This window comes from Gracilinanus agilis, chromosome 6 (genome assembly GCF_016433145.1).
Source record: "Gracilinanus agilis isolate LMUSP501 chromosome 6, AgileGrace, whole genome shotgun sequence".
NCBI classification, from domain to species: domain Eukaryota; kingdom Metazoa; phylum Chordata; class Mammalia; order Didelphimorphia; family Didelphidae; genus Gracilinanus; species Gracilinanus agilis.
In genome coordinates this window covers 256,122,212-256,139,879 of record NC_058135.1, presented here as the reverse complement: position 1 = coordinate 256,139,879, position 17,668 = coordinate 256,122,212, and the positions used below count along the sequence as shown (strand labels likewise).

The 17,668-nt window shown below is 41.2% G+C and overlaps 1 protein-coding gene across 1 annotated transcript in view; it reads left to right on the top strand.

The window, feature by feature from the left end:
* The window catches only part of WT1 (WT1 transcription factor), a 65,817-nt gene that overhangs the window by 14,359 nt on the left and 33,790 nt on the right, over positions 1-17,668 (top strand). Inside the window, exon 4 of the mRNA XM_044680678.1 lies at positions 15,055-15,132. Coding sequence (XP_044536613.1) covers positions 15,055-15,132 — 78 coding nt within the window. The remainder of the gene's footprint in view (positions 1-15,054; positions 15,133-17,668) is intronic.

Genomic DNA, 17,668 nt, shown 5'->3' with positions numbered 1-17,668 from the left:
CAGATCATAGATTTTGAGCTGGAAGGGACCTTCAAGTCCATTGAGTTCAATCCTCTCCTTTTAAAACTGAAGAAACTGAGGCGCTAATAGGTTTTAACCCATAGGAACATAAACTCAGGGTTATTAAAAAAAAACTTGCTCCTAATTCAATTCAACAAACAATAAATTCCTTTTATGTGTCACATGCAAGGGACAGTGCATTGTTTCCTGGGAATACAAAGACAAAAACAGTTTAAAACACTTGCAGTCAAAGAAAGGTCTTATTTTTCTACAGAGGAATACAAGGGCCTAGAGAAGTCAACATACAATAACTTGAGGGAAAAAAAAAACCAATAGTTAGTGGTCTAATAAGAATCTATTTAGGAGTGGATGGAGCTGGGGATTCCAAGAGAGCCAAGGTAAGGGAGTGGGGGGAATATTATTGGACAGAGTCCAGGAGACTGATACAGTTGGAATAGATTTGTTTTTCTCATGATTCACAACTATCCCATATTTTTTCTCCATTTCTTTGTATCCCCAGTGTTGAAAATAGTGACAGGCACTAAGTAGAACATTGTTGATAATGATAGTTTAGAAGGGGAAGGGAATAGGTCTGTCTGTCTGTCTGTCTGCCTCTCTCTATCTTTCCATTCATCTATCTCTCCATCTATCTCTCTGTCTGTCTATAGATAGATAGATATAGATATAGATATATAGACATCTCTCTCTCTATGTCTGTCTGTCTGTCTGTCTATCTATCTATCTATCTATCTATCTATCTATCTATGTCTGTCTGTCTATCTATCTATCTATCTATCTATCTATCTATCTTTCTTTCTTTCAATTCATCCATCTATCTATCCATCTGTCTGTCTACATTTCTGTTCCTCTATCTATCTATCTATCTCTCCATTTATTTATATTTCTATTTATCTATCTATCTATCTATCTTTCTATTCATCCATCTATCTATCCATCTGTCTGTCTACATTTCTGTTCATCTATCTATCTCTCTATCTATCCATTTATTTATATTTCTATTTATCTATCTATCTTTCCATTTATCTATATTTCTATCTATCTATTCATTTATCTATCTTTCTATTCATCCCTCTAGCTATCCATATATCTGTCTGTCTATGTTTCTGTTTATCTATCTATCTATCTATCTATCTATCTATCTATCTATCTATCTATCCATTTATCTATATTTCTATTCATCTATCTATCTATCCATCTATCAGTCTATCTGTCTATGTTTCTATTCATCTATCTATTTATCTATATTTCTATCTATCTATCTATCTATCTATCTATCTATCCATTTATTTATATTTCTATTCATCTATCTATCTTTCCATTTATCTATCTATCTATCCATCTATCCATCTATCTATCTGTCTGTCTGTCTATCTTTCTATTCATCTGTCTATCTCTTTTTCTCTCTCTCTCTATCTATCAATCATTAGACCCTGTGCTAAGCAGATTTTACATTTGATTTACAAATGATCTCATTTGATTTCCACAACAACCTTATGGGGTAAGGTCTATTACTATCCCTATTTTACAACTAAGGAAACCGAGGCAAGCAGTAAAGTGACTTTCCTAGTGCCACAAAGGTAATAAGTGTCTGGAGCTGGATTTGAACTCGAGTGTTCTTGACTCTGGTGCCTAGCCCTCTATTCTCTGGGTCACTGGCTACCTAGCTTAGCATTTATATAGTACATTAAGGTTTCAAAGAACTTTCTGTACTTTACCAGGTGTGATGATGATAGGGACAAGGCACAAATGATTTTCAAAAATGACTTTTATGCAGATATTTCCCCTTTCTTTTTAATATTCTGCCTTTATGACCCTTCCTGCACAAGATTTTCCCATAGAAGAATGACATTTCCCTCACACAGATACACACACACACAAGCTAAGTTGACTAGTAATGAAAAATGAACTGAATAACCAATTTCTAAACAAATCTTAGATATTAGACTCTTCAACCTCAGCCCTTGTACAATGGCTCATCTCTTCATCTTTAAGAAAGGGAAAAAGCTATTGAAACTTTTAAATTAAATAATGACAATTGCACAATAAACGGATAATTGAAAAAAAAAAGCATTGTTAGGCTTTACGCTGACTTCTGCCATCCTAAAGTAATGAGTGTTATTCAGTTTGGCAAAGGTACTGGAGTGGTTTGCCATTTTCTTTTCTGGTGCATTTTACAAATGAGGAAATGGAGGCAAACAGGATTAAATGACTCGCCCAGGTTAACACAGCTAATGTCTGAGATCACATTTGAACTCAGGTCTTCCTGACTATTCACTCGGCTACCTCTGCATATTTAATTATATATATATTTTATTCTGAAAATTTTAAAATAATTGCAGATAAAGGCAAAAATTTCAAATGATTTACAATGTCTGCTAAAAAAAACTCTTTACCTTCTAAATTAATACTAAAATAGGTTCCAAGGTAGAAGAGTGGTAAGAGCTAGGCAGTTGGGCTTAATGACTTGGGGTTACACACTAGGAAGTGTCGGAGGTCATATTTGAACCTAGTCCTCCCACTCTATCCACTGTGCCACCTAGCTCCTTCCAAACTCTCCTTTCTTGTTCCTGTTTCAGGAGCCATGCCTTTTGGCTTCTGTCTTTATATTCGTGACATCTATCACAGCAAGGACTTAATAAATGCCAATTGATTGGCTAATTGACTACAGGTACAGGAAAAAAAAAAGCTCTTATCTTTTCCTCCTTTTAGTTCTGAGGAGGACCTCCTACTTTCAAGTACTTCAGTGAACAAATTATTTATCAATTATCAGTTTAAATGGAATCCCTCCCACTTCCTGTAACCCCTTTCCTTCTGATTTCTGAGTGTCTGAGTTCTTTTTTAACTTTATCACAGAATGTTAGCACTGGAGGGGGCCTTAGTATATAGAACATAGAAGGTCAAAGTTACAATAATATAAATGTATTATTATAATATAAAAGGCGATTCAGAGAGAGGAAATGACTTCCTGAGGGACTTTGTGGCTGAGCTGGAACCAGAACCCAGGTCAGTTGATGCCCAGTCAAGAATTCACAGGGCCATCAATTTAGAGCTGGAAATCACCTAAGAAACTCATCTGGCCTCTAGGCTTGCTCTCTATCCACTGAGCTACTTAGCCGCCCCCACAATGTATTTTTTTAAACCCTTACCTTCTGTCTTGGAGTCAATACTGTATATTGGCTCCAAGGCAGAAGAGTAGTAAGGGTAGGCAATGGGGGTCAAGTGACTTGCCCAGGGTCACACAGCTGGGAAGTGTCTGGGGCCAGATTTGAACCCAGGACCTCCCGTCTCTAGGCCTGGTTCAAAATCCACTGAGCTACCCAGCTGCCCCCCCCCTCCCAATGTATTTTTAAAAGGATATACAAACTTTTGTGGGGAGAGTGTGATGTAAGGTATTTTTGTCCAAATTTATGATTTCATCAGTTTAGAGAATTCCTGGTGGAAATTTCTTTCCATTGTGGGGAAACCGTGAGGTCAAACTATTTCCTTGCATGCCCATGTCTTAGACCGGTCTTCTATCTACCACCCAATACCCTCTCTCTCTTACTTCTTTAACAAAATAATAACAAAATGTCCTGTTTGATTCTGTATAATTTTCTGACTTTTTCTGCTGTTCTTATCAACATAATTGAGTATATTATTCATTATTAATCATTGTCTACATTCCAATTCTTCTGAATCGCTTCATATAAAACAACACTGAAAGACATCAGAATTCTGACCAATGTGGTCAATCAATCAGTCAACCAACCAATAAGCAATTATTAAGCACTTTCTGTGTGTCTGAAAATGTGTTAGGTCCTTTGGCTACAGAGAAAAAAAAATCAGTCCCTGCCTTCAAGGAGTTTCTATTCTCCTAGAGCAGTGGTTCCCAAACTTTTTTGGCCTACCGCCCCCTTTCCAGAAAAAATATTACTGAGCGCCCCCTGTCACATACTATCACCACTCCCTTGCAGTTATTCACTGCCCCCAAATGCACCTGTGACCATCACCGCTCTCCTGGATCACTGCAGTACCCACCAGGGGGCGGTGGCGCCCACTTTGGGAATCTCTGTCCTAGAGGACGGGGTAGTAAAAGGTTCCCCTCTTCCCTTTGCTAAACCTCTTGTGGTTTAGCCAATTTGGAATAAGGAATGTTAGCATATGGTTGATGTATTTGTTTTGCTTGATTATATATTTTTGTTATAAGAGAAGATTCTATCATGATCAGGGAGGGGAAAAGAGGTATTATGGTATTATTATTATTAATTAGGTATTATAGGAAGCCACAGAGCTGATTAAAAAACAAAAATGATAGCTACTGTTTCTATAGTGCATTAAAGTTTGCAAAGCACTTTACATATAGACTCTCATTTGATCCTTACCACAACCCGGGGAGGTAAGCATTATTATTGTTCCCATTTTTATTTGGGGCATCTAGGTGGATCAGTGGATTGAGTCCCAATCCCAGAGTCAGGAGGACCTGAGTTCAAATATGGACTCAGAAACTTACTAGATGGGTGACTTTGGGCAAATCACTTAGTCCTGTTTTGCCTTAGTCCTTCGTATATAAAAAAAGAGTCAGAGAAGGAAATGGCATACCTTCCCAGTATCTTTGCCAAGAAAACCCCAAATGAGGTAATGAAGAGTTGGACATGACTGAACACCAACACAACTTATTTTACATACGAGGAAACCAAGGCAGAAGAAGGTTAAATGATTGGTCCAAGGACATACAACTAGTACTTGTAAATAGCTTTTTTACAATACAAGATGGTCATTTGCAAAAGCTATTTATGTACCTGAGTGTCTCAGGCAGGATTTGAACCCAGGTCTTCCTGATTCCAATGTTCAGTACCCTATTTAATATATCACCATGTGTTTCTTATAAAAAAAAACTATACCTTTAGGGCACACAGAGGTTAGATTACTGAATCAAAAGTATTGAAGTTTTGTGCCTCTTGTCATTTATTTCTTCTAGGTTGTTTAGGAGTGAAAACAGAGATGCCCGTTGTCAGAAAGTTTTAGTTTCTTCTGAGCTTGGCAGGTCAGACTGTTCTAAGTACATGACCCAGGTTTTAGGTTTATGTCCCTTAATGTAAGCGTAAAACTGTGCAACTAGGCCAATCACAAGGGTAGGGGAAATATCCCATGATTCTCTCCCTCATCTGCACAAAAGAGTGCCCGTGTATGCATCTCATACTGATGTATATCACAGGTGCTCTTCTACTCCTCAGAGTAAAACACCAAGACCTGGGAAGACTGGGGCATCGAGTCCGACTTGGCAACAGAGGTGAAACCAAGTGACGACATTCCCTCGGTGTCCCTGTGGCCTTTGTGTTTGTTAGCAGAAGCTGAGAGTCTGGTGATGCTTCTGTCCAGCTTAACTAAGCAAGAGGGAAAACTTTGAGGAATCATAAACCTGGGTGAGTTGGCACAGAAGGCAGGTGAAAGGGATATTTCTCAGGCGTCAGCTTCCAAGGAGCCATGGAAAGGAAATGTGTGTGTCAAGTTGCTGAGGTAGAAACTTGCATTTCTTCAATGTAGTTTAGCCACTATATCTCTCTCTGTCTCTGTCTTTGTCTCTCTCTGTTTCTCTCTGTCTGTCTCTATCTCTGTCTCTCTCTGTTTCTCTCTGTCTTTCTCTGTCTCTGTTTCTGCCTGCCCTTCTCTGTCTCTCACACTTATTTTCTTTCTCTCTCTGTCTCTGTCTGTCTGTCTTTCTGTCTCTCTCTTCCTCTCTCTCTGTCCCTCTCTACCTGTCTGTCTCTCTCTCTCACACTTATTTTCTCTCTGTCTCTGTCTCTGTCTGTCTCTCTGGGTCTGTCTCTCTCTCACATTTATTTTCTCTCTGTCTCTCCTCTCTCTGTCTGTCTCTGTCTCTGCCTCTCTTTCTCCCTGTCCCTCTCTGTCTCCGTCTCTGTCTGCCCCTCTCTGTTTGTCTCTCACACTTATTTTCTCTCTCTCTCTCCCTCTCTCTCTCTGTCTGTCTCTCTCACATTTATTTTCTCTCTGTCTGTCTCTGTCTCTGCCTCTCTTTCTCCCTATCCCTCTCTCCCTCTCTGTCTCTGTCTCTGTCTGCCCCTCTCTGTTTGTCTCTCACACTTATTTTCTCTCTCTCTCTGTCTCTGTCTGTACCTCTCTATCTGTCTGTCTCTCTCACATTTATTTTCTCTCTGTCTGTCTCTGTCTGTCTGTCTGTCTCTGTCTGCCCCCCTCTGTTTGCCTCTCACACTTATTTTCTCTGTCTGTCTGTCTGTCTGTCTGTCTCTCTCTCTCTCTCTGGGGAGGGGTATGGGACGGAGAATAGGAGGAATGAGAGTGAGTGGTAACAGCAGACATTTAAAAGGTCATAGATTTTGATCCTAGATGAGCCTCCCAACTCTGACATCTCCTCTGCTCTGCCCCTTGGAGTGATGGCTACTTTAGTCCAACCTAGTTTGCCAGCTTCCAGGACTCCATTCTGAGACTGTTCAGCCTTTCGGGGCAAAGGCATCGCTTGGAAGTGACAGAGACAGCCACCAATGATGGCTCCTTTCAAGGAGGGAAGGGATTTTCCTACCTTGCACTCGCTGCGTGTAGTAAACACTGGCAAGGTTCAGCATTTACTGGGAATCAAGCTGGGATTTTAAGAGGGGGGATGGAGGCGTTCCAGCCCAGATTATGGCTGTTTAAAAAAAGTTTTGTGTGGAGGTCGAGAACTTGGTCACCCGGCAGTGTGGGCCAAAACAACCAAATGATCTACTACTGATTTCCTTTTAAGTTCTTTTTTCTTGCTTAGGGCTGACTTCCTTTAATTTGCCTCCAACTTGTATGAATCCTAGTCTGGAGAAGCGTCTTCCCTTTCTCAGCTGCCCTTCGCTTCAAATATTTCTTATAGAGAAAATGAATAACTGTTCTCTAAGCTGAAAAAGGACTTTAAAAATCTGGGGGGAGGTTAGAACCTCGAGCCTTTTTTTCAAGCTGCCTGTAAAAAATCCCTTATTTTCTTTATTCATATTGAAGGATGGCCTTCTCTTACATATCTGAAATGTGTTTTTTTAAGTAAATTCTTCTTTCTAAATTTATTTTGCGAACAAGACTATATATCTATGTACACGCACACACATGCACATATGTGTACACAGTGCAGACACACATTTCTATATGTACATACATGTATGCACATGTGTGTGTGTTTATGCATACGTGCCCACACATGAAGAAGTTAGGTGTCTAGGTGGCATAGCAGATAGGTACCTGGACCCAGAGACAGGAAGACCTGGGCTCAAATCCAACCTCAGACTCTTACTAGCTGTGTGACTCTGAGCAAATCATTTAACCTCTGCCTGCCCCAGTTTTCTCATCTATAAAATGGAGATAACAACAGGACCTAGCTCCCAGGGTACTTGGGTGGGCAGCTAAGTGGTCCAGTGGATAGAGTTCCACATCTGGAGTCAGGAATACTCCTCTTCCTAAGTTCAAATCTGGCCTCAAGCACTTGCTATCTGGGTGACCCTGGGCGAGTCACTTCACCCTGTTTGCCTCATCTTTCTTCTTCATCTATAAAATGAGCTGGAGAAGGAAATGGCAAACCACTCCAGTATCTTTGCCAAGAAAATGCCAAATAGGGTCAGGAAGAGTCAGTCACAATTGAGCGACAACAACAAACCATCCAGAGTAGTTGTGGGCATAAAATGGGATGATGTTTGTAAAATACTCTGAAAACTTTAAAGTGCTACATATGCACTATTGTCATTATATATTATAGAGATGAAAATTAATATGCAAGAACTAAGTATTATATTTTATACAATTTTATTAATAATAAACTCACATAAAAACTAGAGTGAAAAGGTGCTAAACTAACGTCAACTGTGCTCGTGAAGAAGAGAGGAAGAGGGAGGAGCTACAGAACTTATGAAACAATAACGTGACCACACAAACGTGGAGACACAGGAGAGACTAAAGGGAATTTTGGGAAATATTAAGGGACTTCTGGGGGATGAAGTCCAAGGTTCAAAATCTCCATTTATATAATATTCACATAAAAAATACTTACATATGCATATATGGAACTTTCACTACAACTGCAAATATATCCATTTATCTACATCTATATCAGTGTACACACATATGTGTGTATATATATATATGCACATATATATAGTACAAATATTTATATCTACGGATATTTACTTTGACAAATAGAGGAAGTTGTACATCAGGGAGTTCCCGATACTGGTGAAGCTCCAGGGCACAGTATTTATTGATGTCTTTTGTTTCATATATCACTACATTTCTCCCAGCATCCCTTCCTCTCGGCTTCCCAGAAAGGCACCCTGTATAACAAATAGCATTTTTTAAAGATAAGAAGAAGAACAAAATCGGGTGTAAGTGATCGCTACGTCAAAAAAGTCTGCAAACGTGCGCCACGTGCAACCCCAGGCTGGTGGATTTCTCAGATCCCGTCCAGGTCTCTGATCCCATGAGAGCTTTTGTTTTGACACTGAAGTCACATCCGGATGGACCCCTTCCCCCAGATCTACTTTCCCTCCTGGGGCCCAGAATTTGGAACTTCTCTTTTTCTCTGTATCCTAGCTTCTTTCTCCATGGGCACAAGTTTACTTTCCTGTGTTCTGGTATGTAGGGAGCCCTAGATTGGGAGTCCAAGGGCTCTATCTGTTCTCTGGGACATATTTGTTATTGTTGCCCCAATGTTTGTGATCAGAGGCACTCAGAGTTTGGCTTCTTTTTAGAAGGATACAGCTTTATTGGTTTCATCCTCAGAGTTCATTTTTAAGGAGGCAGGATTTGTGATTCTGTTCAATTCAGAAAACATGTATTACAGCCCTACATTATGTACAGGTTGCATTCTAAGTTAGGGATACAAAAACCCCCTTCTTCCTCCCCAAAAGGCGACTAGTCCTTCTCTTCAAGAACCTTACTCATTCTCCTGGGGCTGGAGAATGAAGCATGTATGCAGATAAAAAAGAAATGCAAAGTGTATTCAAAATAATCCAGAATAATTTTGAGGCAAAAGGATGGTGGGAGTCAATTTTGGAAATGACCTTTGGTATAAGGAAATGGCAAACCACTCTAGTATCTCTGGCTTTACACTGTATCACGGACTCTTTTCTCAGCAGCAGTTGTTTCTCTGGTTCTCTTTTGCTTGGAAAGGGAACATGATTTGGTACCTGAAAACCTGGGGTTGACTCTGAGCTCTGTGACCTTGGGCAAGTCCTCTGTTTCTCCATCAGTAAAATGTGAGGGCTGGATGAAGTGATCTCAGAGGCCCCTTCTGGCCCCCGACACTTATGTTCTTCCTTTGAGCTGGGAAGGTGGAGCTAGCTTAATAGGCTGAACCTTCCAGAATCCCCTGAGAACTGTTGGGAGGATGTGGTTAAAACTAGGCTGATCCCTATCATCATCACTGGGAAACCAGCCTGGGGTGTATTCTGAGCACCACCCCTCCCAGTCCCCTCCTGGCCTTTCCAGCCTGGAATAATCATTAGGAAGAAGAGGAAAATGAGTGGGTCCTCCTACCAGGATCCTGGTGAGATCTCCATCTCCCAAAGCAAAGCCATTGTGGCAACTTCTGGATAAAGGCAGCATAGTGAAACTCAGCGAAGGTGAAGTATACAGTGATCCAGAGCCATATCTAAGGTGGGGTACCTGGGGCTTTGCCTAGGACAGCAACGTTTTAGATAGTATGGATAACAAAGCCCTTCACCTGGGCATGGTGCCTACTTAGCTACAATAGGAAGCTAATGTCTGATCACCCCCAAATTGCCCACTGCCGTCAGCCTCCTCGGTGGCCCCCTGCCCAGAAGGATTTCAGAGTGGCCCTTCCTGGAGAGCTGGGAGATGTTTGTTATCACCCTGTGGTGAAGCTTTGTTGGAGATGCTCCTTCCCCCTCACCACCTCTTTCCTGAAAGTGGATGTTCCTGAGAAGGCATCAGATTCCTAGTCTTTCCCCGATGCATGCTTCTTGTTGAGTTGTTTCAGTCTCATCCCACCCTTCGTAGCCCCATCTGGGGGTTATTTCTTGGTAGAGCTACTGGAGTGGTTTGCCTTTTCCTTCTCCAGCTCATTTTACAGAGGAGTAAACTGAGCAAACAGAGTGAAGTGACTTGCCCAGGCTATCCCCCAACTAGTAAATGTCCGAGGGCAGGTTTGAACTCGGGAAGATGAGTCTTCCTGACTCCATACCTGGCACTCTTTCCACTTTGCCATCCAACTGCCTCCTATTCTATTTATCATTTACTTGTGCCAGTCATTGGTTCTACCAGAAAACCCACAGGAGATCCAGCCTTCAAAAAGTTTGCATTTTACCCAAATAAAAAAAAACCATTTTAATTTTAAGCTTTTTCCTCGAGGAAGACCATGGCATTTCCGGTCAATCTGTAGTTCTTGGGAGAAAAAAAAAATCCTGTGGCCAAGAGCTAGTTACTTGAGTGCCGATAACCTGTGGCCTAGTCCTCTTTACCTTGTCCCCCTTGAACTCGAGCTTGGGGCTGCACAAACTGGGAGGACCCCCTTAGGTACACGCCCGCAGAGATAAAGAAATCTGGTTCGAGAAGTCAGTTTCCTACAGCTCCTGAGAAATCTCCAGGTTTTTCCTGTGGCATACTAATGAATTAAAATGAAGAAGGATTCAGGGGGATCCTGACAGGCCTAGGAGAACTGTCAGGACGGCTGAGTGATTTTAGTGGGTGAGCAATATTTTTTAAAAGGGGAAAAAATTGTCACAAAAATATACAGCTGCCTGGGGAATACAATGCTTGTTGGCTTAGATTAATGACAAGATGAATAAATGGATTGCCTGATGAAAAGGCGAGGGAGAACAAAAACCAGTTGAAATTGTGGAGGAGGTCTCTTATTAATGAACTGTCAGCCTAAAGAAAGTTAGCGGAGTCTCCTCCTGGAAATGCACTGGGCTGGCGCTTCTAATAAAAAATCTGGATCCTGCAGGAATTAATTACACCCGCCTTACAGCAAAGAATTTCTGGAATTGTGCAATGTGGTGGCACGGACCAGCACGGGTTGCTGTTGCCAATGGGGAAACCATAGAAAGTCGAATGCTTTCTTTCTTCTTCTTCTTCTTTTTTTTTTTGGAGAGGGGGATGATATGCAGGATATTATAGTAGCATAATAGCCGGTCGGACATGAGAATGAATGATGGTGTCCAACATCTCTGACAAATGATACTTTGCATACTTTTAGTTTGAAGTCATTTTACTTTTCATATGCAAAAATCTCCTCTTGGAATCTGATTTCCTCGTTATCATGGGGACCTGCCCCGGGGAGTTAAAATATTATTTTGGACATGATTGCATTAGACTCAGATGTGCTTTGCTTTGATTAATCAAACTACAGAGAAAGCACAGGGCAGCTCTCATTTACGCAGAGTGGCGGCCATGTCCATCATCTCCCCGTGGAAGGCTCCTTCCTCAGGGTCCCTGACAAAAATATCTTTTTAATTAAATTAAAGCTTGGTGCTGCCCATGCCTGGTGGAGAAACTCAAGGGCGTGCCATGGGGAGAAGGCAGATTCTCAGGATTCGTGATCCCTTGTTGCTTATTAAACATGGCTCGCTATTTCAGTGGACTTCTGGGCTGCCATGTGTGAGCTAGGATTTTCTCTCTGCTTGTTTATGTGGCAGTGATGCTGTGCTGGTGCTAGATTGTGGGGCTTGGAGTCCAGCACTTAGCACAGTGCCTGCACATAGTAGGGGCTTAATAACTGTTCCCAGACTAACTCAGTCAAGAAGTTGTGGTCACGGTTGAATCATTTTGGTTATGTCTGACTCTTGGTGACTCCTCTGGGGTTTTCTTGGCAAAGACACTAGAGTGGTTTGCCATTTCCTTCTCCAGCTCATTTTTGTAGATGAAGAGCCTGGGACAAACAGAATTTAAGTGACTTGTCCAGGGTCACACAGCTACTAAGTGTCTGAGGCCAGATTTGAACTCAGGGAGATGAGTTTTCCTGACTTCAGACCTGGCACTCTATCTGTTGTACGATCTAGATGATTTTCAGTCAAGAAGACCGAGGTTCAAATAGCTCACTTGTTGTGTGACCTGATGGAGGAGTGGGGAGTTACTTAACTTGCCTGGAAGCTTATTGAGGGTAGGAGATATGTCTTTGTATCCTCAGTGCTTAGTACAGGGCCCGATTCCTAGTAAGCACTTACTAAATGCTTATTGACTTGTTATATTGACCTCCCTGGGTCTCAGTTTCCTTATCTGTAAAATTCCAGCATTGAAAAGATGGCCTTGGAGGTCCATTGAGCTCTTGATCTATGCTGGCATGACACTACCTCTAAATGTGTTCCTGGGCAATATTTGAATCTCTTCTTTTTTTTTTTTTTTTGTAAACCCTTTCTCCCTTGGAACCAATACTTCCAAGGCAGAAGAGAGGTAAGGGCTAGGCAATGGGGGTTAAGTGACTTACCCAGGGTCACACAGCTAGGAAGTGTCCGAGGAACCTCTTCCTTTCTTGAGAGACTTCCTAGGACTCAGAATCTATGTTACAGATGGGTTGTGATGTCCGGTATTTAACCAGGAAGCATTTCTTTGCATCTACTGTGTGCTACCATCCCTCCTCCCCAACCCTCCCCAACTGCATCTTCTCTTCTTGGGCAAAACATCACCCTCCAGATTGATTTTGGCTTCTGTGCCACATCCACTAGGACTGGTCAACCCATCACTCACTTTCCATTATTTCAGGTCATCATCAATCATGTGTCCTTCCTCTTGGTCTTCTCTTGAAACAGCCTAATGAATTCGCACGAACATTTAATCTGCCCTCCTTTACGCATTAGCTCCAGGCTTTTGTCTTGAACTTGGGGTTCTAGAGTCTATGGCGCCTTGCATGTGACCAATCTCTCCAGCCTCTTCCTCTGTGCTTTTTAAAGATCTCTTAAAATCCCAAGTGCTTATTTTCCTAAGAATATATAAGTGGTCCTTTCTCAAGTTGCTGGATATGGAGTCTGGATTCAAATTGGGTTTATATACCACCTCTGATTCTAACTAGCTGTGTGACTCTAGACGAATCTCTTACCTTCCTCTCTGAACCTTTCTCTTCTCATCTGTAAAATGGGGATAATGATAAATCTATTAACTCCTTCACAAGGGTGTTGTGAAGACCAAGTAAGATGATGTGAATAAGATGCTCTGTCTACCTTCAAGCTCCCTAAGTGGTAGATATTATGACTTATTTCTGCTGGGTCTTTCAATGATTCCACTGTCCAGAGCAATGCAATTTGATTGAATGATTCTAATCTTCAGAAAGCAACCTGGATGCATGATTCTATGTCGAGATCAGGGCAACCTGAACGAATGATTCTAGTGTCCAGAGCAACACAGCCTGAATGGTGAAGAACCTTGAATCCATGACATCCAAAGATGAGTTGAAGGAACTTGGGGTGGACAAAGAAAAGACTGGGGAGGGAGAAGGGACATTGTAGGTAATTCCAAATATTTGAAGGCTGGCATAGGAAAGAGGGATTTGATTCAATCTATTTGAAGGGCAGGACTAAGAATAATGGGCACAAGATCCAAGGAGGAAAAATAGGACTGATGTCAGGAAAAACTTCTTAACCAGGAGAGCTGATCAATCTATTCTGTCCCAAAGTCTCATTTATTTTTTATTTTTTTTAAACCCATAACTTCTGTGTATTGGCTCCTTGGTGGAAGAGTGGTAAGGGTGGGCAGTGGGGGTCAAGTGACTTGCCCAGGGTCATACAGCTGGGAAGTGTCTGAGGCCAGATTTGAACCCAGGACCTCCCGTCTCTAGGCCTGACTCTCAATCCACTGAGCTACCCAGCTGCCCCCTGTCCCAAAGTATCATTAAGCACCTACTATGTGCCAGGTGCTGGCAAGGACCGCAATTCCCTCTATAAGGTGCCCTCAAAGTCTTAGTGAAATTTTAATATTTACTAGCTAATTAAAAAACTTAAATGCACACTGGGACTGGGCACACTTTATGTATATATAGTATATAAAATATATAAAATATATAATAATATATGTGATATATAATATATAATAATAAATATATAAATATCAAGTATATATATATATACAAGATAAATATGAATAAAATAGTTAAATATAAGGGAGTTGGGGGAGGCAGCTAAGTGGTTCCCTAGTTCAAATCTGACCTCCACTACTTATTGGCAGCGTGATGATCCTGGGCAAGTTACTTGCTGTTTGCCTTAGTTTCCTCATCTGTCAAAAGAGCTGGAGAAGGAAATGACAACCCATTCTAATATCTTTGCCAAGAAACTCCAAATGGGGTCACAGAGTCAGATGTGACTGAAAACAACTAGACAACATCAACAAGTTAGAGAGGGAGGACTCTAGTGGTCAGGGAGATCATGAAGGTGATCCTTGGGCCATATCTGAAGGGATGAGCATGATTCCATGAGGAGAAAAGAAGGGAGTATATTCCAGGTTTGAGGGATGGCCCAAGAATGGAGATGGAAGTCGGGGGTGAGGGGCAGGGAGAAATTCAGAAGTGGAAAGGATGCTGAGAGCTTAGTAGATCTCTTCAACAGAGGCATTTAAATGTAAGTTGGGAGACCGATTATAAGGGATGTTGGAGTGGGGATTGTTTTCGGGTATGGTTTGAGCTAGACGGTACCCAAGATTCCTTTGAACTCGGTACATCTGTGACTACATATTTCATACTCACAATATGAAATGAAGGGTAGAAAATTTTTCTCTGAAGCAAAATGAAAATGTTGTTACTTTAGGTGAGAAGAATTTTGTCTCTTTGGATTCTGATGGGCTTAGAACATGGAGCCTGGAGTCAAGAAAGATCTGAGTTCAAATGTGGCCTCTGACACTTACTAGCTATGTGATCTTGGGCAAGACACTTAATCTCAGTCTGCCTCAGTTTACTCAACTGTAAAATAAGGATAATAATAATAATAATAGTACCTCCTCCCAAGGTTGTTGTGTGGAACAAATAAAATAATATTTGTAAAGTGAATAACATACACCTGGCATATAGTTGGCATCTAATAAATGCTCATTTCCTTCTTTCTTCTAACTTGGATTTTTCTCTTACAGTGACAATCTGTACCAAATGACCTCGCAGCTAGAATGCATGACCTGGAACCAGATGAACCTGGGGGCCACACTGAAGGGGTAAGGTTGGACCTGTCATGGTGTCCTTTCTCAAGTGAATGTTCAACCTATAAAAAACTACCAAAAAACCTTTTTTATAGAATTAGAAAAATCAAGTGATTATTCAGTGATAGTAAATTGCACTACTTGTCTGAATCAGGTTTACAGTAATGGCGGGCACAGTGAACGATATCAGGCAGCAATTACTGACGCCAAATTTCCTTTCTTTGGTTTTAAAGTATTTTCTTTCTTTTTTTTGTGGTTGATGATATTTGTGGTCAATTTTAAGTTCTTAGGAAAACAAACTGCTTTTTGGGGTCTAGCGTGCAATATTTTTCCCGTGCTATGGGCTTGGTAACAAAAAATTCACATTCAGTGTGGTCATTTCTTATTAAATGTCTTGGAGTTCTTGAAACTTTTGTTCATTCAACTGGCTTCCTCCTAATGTTCACATTTTGGAAGAAATGTAATTTACAGATGGTATCCATTATACTTATCAAGAAATGCTTTAAGTGTACAAAGTCCAGGCCCCAAATTTGTATTTGAGTGATGATGCTTTGGACAGTCGACAGTCAGATCTGCTTGAGCGAGGCCCCACCACCAGGCATCCGCCCTGATGGATGTTCTACTCCAGTAGGGAATGGATTACCTGTCTGATGACAGGCCCTACGGTCACTTCAGCACCCACAGGAAGACACACAATTTGGAGTTGGTTCTAGCTAGCAAGAGAAAGCTCTTTCAAAGTCTTCTTCGTCCTCACAACAGATACTAGAACCAGAATATCAGCAATCAGACTTGGCAGGGCTGGGGATTGACCTAATTCCTCTGAGATGCCCCGTCATCTTTGCATCTCTTAAGAAAACATTGGCTCCCTGTTGGATTTCTAGGTAGGGTGGCTCACCCACCACCGTGCATGCGCCATCCCCACCCCACCTCTTCTTCTTCTCTTCTAGACCTGCTGCTGGCAACTCCAGCTCATTGAAATGGACAGAAGGGCAAAGCAAGTGAGTGGCCGATACTCTGGTTTCGAAAAGTAATGGGGCCGCCATTGACATATGGCAAATAGGAGCATGACACAAGCCCAGGCTGATGGAACATGATCAGGGACAGTGCTCTGGGGCCACTGGGGATGGTCTCAGGAACAACAGGGCCAAAGTCCAATATCTGGATCTTTTTTCTTGTGCTCATCTTAGGATTGTAGTGGAAGAGAAGGCAGGTGGTCTAAGACCTCAGATACCTATTCAAGGAATATGACTATGTGCTTTTTTTAGATTCTAGTAGATTGTTTTCTACTTTTCTTAGTACATATTTCACAGCTATGCTCATTTTGTGGTGTTCTGTTTGTTCCTCTTAAATCTATCAGCTATGCAGTGTCTGTGGAATTCTGTGCTTTTCTCTACTTACTTTTATTCTCCTTCCTCTAAATCTCTTAGGGTGAGCCATTGGACTCCTTTCTGGTTCTGTCAAGATTATTTTTTATCTTTTAAATTCCAGATGATTGTGTCTTCCTCAGCTCCTGCCCCCAGGTCTGTCCCTGTGGGTCTTTATATTCTCAGAGCCCGGGCCGTTTCCCAACTTCATTTTCTGGCATATCCAACATCTTTCCTAACATCAGGGCCGCCATTTTGGATCTTGGTTCTCCCCAATGATTTACTCCCAAATACTTCTGTAGTGCCCAGAGCTGCTTGTGATCATATAGGAACATCCTCACCTTCTCTGTCTGTATGTTGGTCATAATGCTGTCAAGTTTTCCTTTGCCTTGAATACAGCATCCTACCCTCTCTCACTTTCTTCTGGTCTACTGTTGACAATTTCAGAATTCCCTCTTTATTGTCTCTTCTCATCTTGTGTTAGATTTCCCTGCTTCCCAACAATGGCCATTCTTTCTTTTCTTTGGAATCTCTTAGTTGGCTTCTTTCTCTCTCCCACTCCTGCCCTTTTCTTCTACTTGGGATTTAAGAATTATCTCACTTGCCCTTAAACCAAACTTAACCCACAGTCCAGGCTAAAGGTCATCATGAAGTGTCCCATGTTTTTCATGTTTCGTACATCCCAATAACATTCAGAACAGAAAAAAATCCCATAGAAGGGATTTTGGAAATTTTCGAAGGTCAGTGGTGGGTGGACGGGTGGGCAAGGAACAACCTGGAAATTTAATAGCTTAGAAAAAAGTCTTGCTATGATATAATATTTCACTAAGTGGATATAATATCTACTGGAGTAATTCAATAGAACTCATCGTACATACATGCATATATATATACGTCTATGTATGACAAGTCTATTGCATATATACTTGTGTGTATATATATTTAGGATGAAGTATAGGCCAGACAGTTCTTAAGGAACTGTAAAAGTTACTATCTTTATGATTGTTATTGATTAATCTTTCTTGTTCTCTGCTACCTGGAGGATAAGGCTTAGGGTTAAAAAAATACATTTCATTGATGCTTTGTCTTTATGCCATGGCTCTTTCCCATATTTCTCTTTTCTTTCTTTCTTTCTTTCTTTCTTTCTTTCTTTCTTTCTTTCTTTCTTTCTTTCTTTCTTTCTTTCT